This window comes from Sceloporus undulatus, chromosome 6 (assembly GCF_019175285.1).
Source record: "Sceloporus undulatus isolate JIND9_A2432 ecotype Alabama chromosome 6, SceUnd_v1.1, whole genome shotgun sequence".
In the NCBI taxonomy this organism is placed as follows: domain Eukaryota; kingdom Metazoa; phylum Chordata; class Lepidosauria; order Squamata; family Phrynosomatidae; genus Sceloporus; species Sceloporus undulatus.
This window is the reverse complement of record NC_056527.1, coordinates 12824622-12834789: the sequence shown is the minus strand read 5'-3', so window position 1 is coordinate 12834789 and position 10168 is coordinate 12824622. Positions and strand designations below refer to the sequence as shown.

The 10168-nt window shown below is 38.1% G+C and overlaps 1 protein-coding gene across 1 annotated transcript in view; it reads left to right on the top strand.

The window, feature by feature from the left end:
* The window catches only part of PTPRN2 (protein tyrosine phosphatase receptor type N2), a 532969-nt gene extending 525419 nt beyond the window's left edge, over positions 1 to 7550 (top strand). The window contains exons 20-21 of the mRNA XM_042474222.1: positions 3727 to 3800; positions 5749 to 7550. Of these exons, the coding sequence (XP_042330156.1) occupies positions 3727 to 3800; positions 5749 to 5820 (146 nt within the window). The 3' untranslated portion in view covers positions 5821 to 7550. The remainder of the gene's footprint in view (positions 1 to 3726; positions 3801 to 5748) is intronic.
* The last annotated feature ends 2618 nt before the right edge of the window (positions 7551 to 10168 follow it).

Below are 10168 nucleotides of genomic sequence, written 5' to 3'. Positions count from 1 at the left end.
TATTATTATTATTATTATTATTATTATTATTATTATTATTATTATTATTATCATCAGCCATCCTCACATGTCTTTTACCATATTTCCCTTACCGTACTTCAAGCCCCTATTGTTCCACCTTCAAACAATTTAGTGCTAGCACTGACAATATGATGAACATGTCATAGTATCATTTCTGCTGGTACCCAACAGTAAATGTTGTTTGGCATCCTCTTCAGTATTTCCAACATTGCAAATTTGGGGGTTCATTTTTATGGTTGCTGTACCATGCAGTGACCAAATGTGCCCGCCAAACCTACCTTTTCAGTGGCACAACTCCACCATCAAAAAGATTCCCAAGACATTGGAGAATAGAGTAGTGTGTGATGATACCTCCAGCAGTGTGGTGCTTTGCAGCAGCCAAGGTCTATAACAGCTGCTTCTCATAAAACACCTTGGTGCCAGGATTGGGCTGGAGGTGTCATTACATGCTGCCTCACTCACCAGCAAGTTGAAAATTTTCTTGAGGGTGGGCTGTGCTGCTGAAAAAGTTAAATTTGGGATTGTAGTGTCAGGAGATGTAACTACAATGATGGACCTCTTTCATTATAGCTATGTATTTTGATGTTAGGGGAAATCAGCGTATGCTGGAGCCTCGTTGAAAGTAATGGGGGTCGTGCCTGTGGTGAAAATAGTTTTAAAAGGGAGGGGACAAAACAAGAGATTAGTGCCTGGCTTGTCCAGAGATATTTCAGGCTAGATTTCATTGGTGACCACATTATTCAAGCTGCTTACAAATAATTTTCCTGAGAGAAGTAGGGCAGGAAACTCCCACAACACTCACAATGGGAGGGAGAAGGCAGCCAAACATTGCTTGTGACATGTGACCAGCCATACCAGTGGCCCCAGATCTTGAAAAGCTTGCAGTCTTGCCAAGCCGTGTGCATTGATGGAACAGACAATAACCCATCTTAAATTCCTGAATGATGCAATCCATGCTAGCTGAGCTGCCAGATTTTGGGGAAGATTGGAGTGCAGAGCCCTAAATACAAGAACCAAGAGTGTGAAACAGGCCCAAACTGGTAGCCAATGAAGGGATCTCTGGTGTTGGTGGTATTTACAGAGATTTAAAACAACCTGGATATACCTGTTCTGAATTAAGGCCACAGGAAGCAGCGAACAAGGAAAACCTGCCATTAGGCTATTACAGTTTCCCAAACACACACACTTCAGCTACTGCATCTAAGATGTAGGTGTGAGCATGGAAAAATAAGCAGCAGGAAGTGGTGAGAATAGTAGGGTTAAAAATTGAAGATGGAAAAAGTAGCCTGGTTTCAAATCACTAGTCAGCCATGAGACTGACTAGTTGGAGCCAACCAGATGCTGGAGCCTTCTAGCAGGAGTTCTGGTTCAGATGATAAGAGGTGAAGTCCAAAATCTCTAGAGGGCACCAGAAGATTGGCGCATGGTCTTGGGACCAGAGTGATATCTTGGCCTAATCTGCCTCATGCATAGTTGATAGTTGTATGAAAGAAATGAAGGACTCCTTAGAGGAAAGGGATGATATAAATAAAACAAAAAAAATCTTCAACTAAAATATGTACTGTTAGAAGCAAAGCTTGTTTGATTGGTCCCACATAGGACTATTGCTCTGCAGCTGTCTGAAATTCAGATTAAGCAAGTGCCTCAGGGTGACATGGGAGGATTTGTCTCTGAGCTGGGAATTAATTGAAATTCAGGTCTTCTGCGTCCCACACCACATCTGCTGGGTCTACCCTTTGCAGTTTCTTTGAAAGTGAAATAGATCATCTGAATCTGTCCTGAACAGTCAATAACTCACTGGGCGTTTTCTGCTGCCATTCATTTCAGGATGATCATGACCTTCAATGCAAAAATTGCCATTTAAAATGTTGCAATCGTGCCCTTCATTTTTTTACAGAAGTAGTGTGGAAACCACTTAGACATGGGTTCATTCCACTTACTTTGGGAACACTTAAAGACCCAGTACATTATAGGAAGGGCTTATCATGAAGGTTCTTCTGGCACGTTGGAGAATAGTGTAAGTCTCCTTGTCAACAAGCTGCCTGTGGAGTACTAGAGATATCAGAGGAATAGGAATGTTTTCTGGTCCTATATTTATCCATGGAAAAATTTTCAGACACTCAATCCAAATCTAGCTATGGTTATAGTATCTTTATCCATAATTGTCTGAGCTATATATCCCGGGGCAGGGAGCCATGTTGTCCTTAGAGCAATGTACAATAACATCCAAAATCCACAAAACATCAATACCTTTATTAGCCATCCAAAATGCACAAAATACATGTTGCAAGTATTGGAAGCTCAACTGGGCTGTTGTACTATAATTAGCCATGTTAGAAGAGATAACTATAGGATATATATTTCTAGTTATTCCTAAGGAGACAAACATTGACAAACATTAGTGCTCAGAGGACCAGACTAACAAATGTGTGTTCTTCTTATAAGTATTTCTGCTTCACAAAATCTCTTGCTTCTGTCATAAGTAGTAGTAGTCAAGACAAAAGGTGCCTGCAGATTCACAACCATCCTTTAGTGAAATAAAATATTCAACCAATTGTACTAGGTCAGGTTTTTTTCCCCTCAATTTAAAATGGAACTGATAAGTAGTACAGAGAATGAATGGAGCTAATGTTACTACAGTTTTCCCTGAGCAAAAGAAAATTAAGCTTGTTGATATATCAAGTACAGTTCAGTTTAGATACTGACCTTTCAAAGGGTGTTATTTCAAGCATAGTCATTTTTGGTTAAATACAAAAAAATCTTTACATTATTACAAATATTTCAATAAAATAATTTCCACATAAAACTTTGAATGTGCTTGAATATAATATTGAAGCTCAGCATGTTAAATCAAGTAACATTATTAGAGCACAGGGCATTTGGTAAAATTTGCCACAAAAAATTTCCAGGCCTACTATTTACAGAAAACCCTTATTACTATGGAGTATACTGTTTGTTTGAGGAAAGGGGAATATCAGTTTTAAAGTTTAAAACACCACATACACACAAAGAGCAAGATAAATAATTTTAACTTTTGCAGTAGCAATGAGACAGAGGTTTTTTTTTTTTTTTAAACAGTGGCATAAGGAAGGGAGTAAAGATGTTTTGGAGGTAATGGTGGAAGTGGTCATAGTAGGTATTGACTTCTAGCTTTTGGGAGAAATTGTGTGCCACCCTCCTTGGTGTATGGTGTGTTGTTTACCTTACAGCTTGAGCAAAGTTTCTGATACAGGATCATCTGCATAGTAATCAAAAGCAACTAGAGATGCCCACTGAACATCACTCCAGTTTATATATGCATCAATGAAACTGAAAAATAAAACTCTGCAGTAGCCCTAAAATATATTAAGAGCATCTGTAGAAATCATTTTCAAAGGCAGTGGTCTTAATTGACAATAAATACATTTTACTGCTTGTCAGTATCAATGGAGGCATGTTTTAAGATTTCTTTATTTTCTTTTTTTAATAACTACTGTTAATCAAAGCTACCCTTGGCTTTTATTTTCCCTCCTTTCCTTTCTAAATGCCAATTTTGGAGCAGTCTGCCAAGTCTGCTGAGAGATGGCTGTATAATTTTCAACTGGGCTGTTAGCCCAAAGGGAATCTAATAGAAGAGACTGACAGATGCAGTCCACATTATCTGTGCTTTGAACTTAACCCATTTGTTGACCTTTTTAAAATATATATATATACATATATTCGCAGGTGCTAAAGAGATTGATATTGCTGCTACTCTGGAACACTTGAGAGACCAGAGACCTGGCATGGTGGAGACAAAGGTACGGTCAATAAATCCTCTTGGGTTTTAAATATATTAAAGCTGTAATCATACTTAAGGAGTAGGCAACATGCTGCACCCAAGTCTGGTTTTCTGTCCCCCACTGTGTTGTCTGCTTGCCCCCTATTGACAAAACTACAATATGCTGTGGAACCTTTCTCGAAATACATAGCAAATCCTTTGTTATGCAAAGTACATCCTTCCCCCCTACACACTCTCTCTCACACACACACACACACACACACACACAGCAAAACCTTCTGAAGCTGCTTGTTTCACTGGCTTGGAACTCACTGGCTTCACTTTCCTATTGGTATTCCCAATTAGAACAGACTCAGCTACAATGACACATTGCTATCCGCTGGGGTCTGAATCCAAGACCCGCCATGGATACCAAAATCCATGGATGCTCAAGTCCCATTAAGTACAATGGCATAGTAAAATGAGGTTCCTTCTATAAAATGGCAAAATCAGGGTTTGCTTTTTGGAACACACATGCTCAAGCCAGTGATTATTGAATCCATGGATAAACAATCCATGGATATGGAAAAAATGGAGTTCAAGCACAAATACATTTTCTAACAAAAAAAAAAAGTCCCAAAATATGAATAATCTTACAAAAATTCCTATTTTTTCTGTGGGGCATCTTGAAGTGGTGAAACATACTTTTTTTCATTGACAATATTCTTTACATTCCTAATATATAGTCGAATTCTATTAAGACTTACATCTGAGTAGACATGATAGCACAATACTCTTTATCTTTCTAATATATCTGCAACATAGATAGATAGCTACAGTGAAAAGAAGGGGAATAATACACAGAAGAATAAAGCAGAGTACACAATCCATAGTTTCTTACTGTTACAATTGTTCATACAGTTTCTTAATGCTGACCAGGATTAAAATGTATAGAAGACAGCAGTCTGCTGATAATTGAAGGAATTATATCCTCAAAATAAAAACCTTTCCACAGTCTTCAACGATAGGTTATTTCTGTCAAACGTACTCAAGTTCATTGAAAATATTGTGGCTATGATTTCAATAGTAAAGAAAATGTTAATTAAGGACATTAAATAGGAAGTAGATAAGAGAACAGAGTAGGTGGAAGATATTAAAGAAAACCTATGGTATCCACAGTATCACTTAGAATAGAAATGCCAATTTAGAAAAGCAGTATAGTATAAGAAATGTATTGACTTCCCTGTTTTAAATGGGACTGGAGAGATAAATGTGGATAAATTGCTCTCCTTCCTACTTAAAGGACATTGGGAGTATTTGGGCTCAAAAAACATCTTTCAAAAAATGGGGGAGAGTGTCTGGGGAGGCCCAAGGAGGACTCAAAATGGCTTTGGAGTTGTATGCAGCCTGCAGGCCACACTTTCCCTAGTCTAATCTAGCTACTCCCACTTGAAGCCACAGGGTAGCCTGTGCAAGGACAAGGGTCAATAAAGCAGAGTCCGAGAGAAACCTTGGCTAATATTATATTCTGTCCAAAATGGTCATTATGACCTCTCCTTCCTTTCCTCCATTCTTCTGACAAAAGGATGTGTTCCTCTTTCCTTTTCTTTCTTTGAGCACCCAATCGTTGTTAAAATTAATAAAACATTGGCAATGTAGCTTCAAGAAGACCTCAGGCTTGTTTCCCATGCCCTGTTGCCCAATTTCCCTCTCTATGTCGGCGGGTTTTTCATGGTGATTATTGTTTACAGGCTTTTCATGTACTGTAAGTTAATAACTATTAGCACGAATGGTACTTCTGAGTTATTTCCAGGTAGAATTTGTTTGAGCAGCTGTGGTCTAGTGATATGTTACATTGCCCCAGCAATCTCTCTTAGGACATTTTCTTCTTCGCCTTTTGTTGCATACAGCTAGACTTTTTTTCCTTCCGAATGTCACCAGGATATTTGGAGAGGTACCAAAATATTAATTCTGTGTTCTCTCCACAGGAACAGTTTGAGTTTGCCTTGACAGCAGTTGCAGAAGAAGTGAACGCAATACTAAAAGCACTTCCACAGTGAGCAGCTCCTTCTCCCTTGGAGGTTCCCAAAGGGGACTTTCTGTTTCATTATCCTTGGTCTCTGTGAATGTTGTTGGAAACCATGACCTGACCTTAACTGTGTGTCTGCTATTGTAACCACATATTTGATAGGGTCTTTAACAACTTCTATTGCCAGTTAAAGTTCAACAGTTAATGTGTATTCTGTTCTTGTACAATATTCAGAAATAATAATACACTGAGGCCTTGGCTTAAGTGACAAGAACAATCCCTCTCGTTCTTTTACAACCATGAACCCCTAAATTTCACACGTTGAAAGCACACATACACCTTGTTAATAGAAACTATGAAGTATTGTAGTAAGCTGTACATTCAGTGTATCTTTGGCAACATAGTGTTCACTTATGTTTTTGTAACTTTTCCAGGACTGAATAAAAGAAGCAGGAGGCCTAATTATTTTTTTTAAAGAAAGAATTGGGATTGTTCTTACAAAGGCCAGGCAAGCCCACAGAACAATACTTGCACGTGTTAGTAAATATAGGTCTGACATCTTGCTGTAACACTTCATGCTGCGCCTTGGCGAAGTGATGTTTCTCTTAACTGTTGTTTACTTTTCAACTTTGTGCAATGAATAGAAGCAGATCTGAGCTCTGAGCTCTGAGTCCAGAGACCTACACAGTTATTGCATCTATGGAGTAAAAGTCAGTCTAAGTTTCCAAAGAGCACAGAAAACTTTCATTGTATGTCACTGCCCTGACAGGGAAAGGAAGGCAGAATAATTGAACTTCAATGGATTTGGAAGCCCTTGGGCTTATAGCTTATTGAGTGATGATTTCTTTTTTTCTTTTTTTAATTAGAGACGACAGTGCATCTTTGTGTTTATATCTTGAGATTAATTTCCCTTTTTTAATATTCAAATATGCACAGTATTTTTAAAGACCAGAAAAGAGATTCTTCTAATAGCTGTTCATATCTAATTTAATTGCTAACATATTTATTCAAAATTATAACAAGCTCTTTGGTATACTTCTTTTCTTAAATTTACAGAATAATTTTAAAGATGTCATTCCTTGCCTCCAGTTTTTAATTTCTTTTAAATTTTATTACTTGCAAGTGTGTACTTTCAAGACAGCTGTCTTTTACTATGAAATGGTCAAATAATTCCATATGAATCATGAAGAAGGGGGATGATCAGCCCTCTTTCCAGACTTATTCTTTGCATATACACAGCAGTGTATGAGGAGAGTTTTATGCCTCTAGCATTTGTTGATTTCAAAGGGATTAAAACATGCTAGTGGGATGCATCTTCATTTGCTTGAGCTTTGAGTTAAATTTTAAAAAATACTTGAATTACTCTGTAGTATGCTAACTACTAATTATTTGTTTTGATGCTTCTGGCAGTTGTTGTGGATTTCATTCCAAAGTACATGTCTATACATTTCTAGTCAGATAACCTTTTTTTAAAATGTATAATTTGGCTAGAACAGGAAGAGCACAGCATCTTGTGGATGAAATCATACATTGCAATTCTTGGACACAGTCCAAGCACAGCTGCACTGCATCCCATTTATTTCAATGGGGGTCCCAAAACCTATCCACCAAGCCCTACTACTATGGATTATTCATTTGATCATGCAGTTCCCATTGAAATCAGATGTGTATCAGCAGTGTTTGGAGGACTGGATCCATTATCTCCAATGTTTAATGTAAGCATAAATGAAACCTAATAATTAAAGTATTGTTTCAAAAAGCTCCAGATGTGTTAACTTTCATGTGTATAATTCTGCATAGTGTTGACAAGATATGTAAAATGCTTCATTTGCACATTGCATTATTATTATTATTATTATTATTATTACTACTACTACTATTACATTAGTTTCATGGAGCAGCTGAAGCAGATTCAGTCCACTCTGTACAGTGAACCACAAATATATTATATGGGGCCAACAGGAAATTTGTGACCTTTGAGATATTATTGGACTGTCGTCTCCATCATTCTTCACTACTAGGAACACTGTCTATAACTGATGGGTGCTTTGCTTAAATGAACTCAGATAGATATACAAACAGACAGACAGACAGATGTATATGGTATTTTTAAAAGAATTAGAATCCTGGCTGGCACTGTTTGGTGAATTACAACACATAAGACAGATACACATTATTGCAACTTACTTTTTTGGTAATTCTGGAGGTCAGAATTCTCTTCCAACCACACAATGATCCATATCATGCCCCCAACCCTTCATAACTTGGAAGCAGTGGAGCCCCTTCAATATGGCCATTTACATATTTGTCAAAGAACCAGAGGAGGTGATCAAACTTTAAAGCCAAGGAAAACAACTTACAAATACAGCATCTGTTAGCATTTGCTCAGCTATTTTTCTGTAGTTGGCTGCATTGCAAGTCCATCCTCAAGGATCTTAGGAGGTTCTTCCTGAAGAGTGTCCCAGTACAGGAGAGAAACAACGAGATGTGTCTCCATTGATCCTCCTGCTCTCCAACACAGAAATGGCTGTGTTGGGGAATGGGGCTGCACTACTGACAAGGTGGATTTGGGGGTTAGTATTTGCAGAATGGATATGTGGTATGTGTAAATTTCCTGTTTGCAGGATCTCGGTCCCTGTCTAATTCCCTCTTAACATAAGCGCAATTAAATAAAGCAGATCAGATTTCTTGCAGATTGGGCCTTGCCTTCATAGTACAGTCTACAACAAAAAGGAGGAAACAGCAGTGGCCAGCTTGGCATACTAAAAGAAGAAAGATCACCAATGAAGAATAACAGAGTTTGGCCTCAATTATTTGTCTCAACTAAAGTAGACCCATTGAATCAAGTAGATTTACCATGTGTTGACTCACTGTTAATTGGTTTAGTGGGTATATATTAGCCCTGGTGGCACAGTGGTTAAATGCCTGTACTGCAGCCCTTCACTCGAAACCACAAGGTTGCGAGTTCAAGACCAGCAAAAGGGCCCAAGCTCGACTCAGGCTTGCATCCTTCCGAGGTCGCTAAAATGAGTACCCAGACTGTTGGGGGCAAATTTGCTTACTTGCTAATTAGCTTACTTGCTGTTCACCGCTATGATCTTTGGAATAGCGGTATATAAATAAAACAAATTAATTATTATTATTTTAGTTGGAACTAACCAATAGAGTTCGTAAAAAAAAATCTCTCTATCTCTCTCTCTCTCTGTGTGTGTGTGTGTTTGTGTGTCTGTTATGTATGCAATATATGCTCAATAGTACGTCTCATTGGTACTACTAATTTCTGGGCAAGTATGCACAGGCAGCTAGTCCCCAGTCACTGGACATTTACATATATTATAACTGTTTTCATATTTTGATTGGTATCCTAATTTATATAGAACACCGTTTACCCTGTCCAGCAAACTTGTATCTTACAATCCAAACAGTTGTAATGAGTATCTATCAAGACTCATAAGAACTGCAGATGGGGAACCAGAAGGCAGGATCTTAGCAAAGCTGCAACGGGACAGGTATCCTTTGCTATCAATCTGCCTACATTTTAACCCAGCCTTCCTCTCAGATGGTTGGTGGGGACAAATAATTATCCCAGATGTCTCTCCCCAAATCTGCAGTTGAGATAGAGGGAGCCATTTTATCATGTTGTGAACCCCCATAGCTACTGGTGCCTGTGAATCACACAGCTATGTGGATGGCATAGATCACTAATATTAACACCTTCACACAATCATCACTCAAATGCCAACAGTATAAGAAAAGCCGATACAATTTTTCTCCATCCATATGATTTCATCATTAACATGCACTGCTTAGACTTCAATGGCTGGTTCACAGGGGACCCAGGGATGCTAGAAATCTCTTGGTTGAGCAGGGTAAGGATACATTAAATATAGAAAGTCCAACACCCAGTTCATAAGGCAGGGGGATATTGTAATATTTCCTTTAGACTGTTCCCTGGGCTATGGCTGGCTCTGGGGATTAGCTGAAATATCTGCTGAACTGTCAGCAGAAGCACTGTATGGGGGGAAAACTATATACCTTTTCCTTAGAATTATGATGAGAGATTTTATGTCTCCCACGAAACTTTCTAAAGCATAATTTCATATAGTCTAAAAATATAATGGACTAACAAAACAATGTAGAACTTCAATACGCCTACAGATGTTATCTAACAACGGCTGGATTCCATTGTTAGCTGGTTTTAAATGTGCTGTAGTAGCAAACATATGTAAGTCAGTTAATTTTTTTAAAAGAATGAAATTTATTCTTTCCACCCTCCACTATTAAAACACTAGGAGAATAATACTACATCAGTGTGTCCAACAGAGTATAGCAATATTACCTGTAATGTGTGAGATTGGGCTTTATTAATCAAGTAGAAC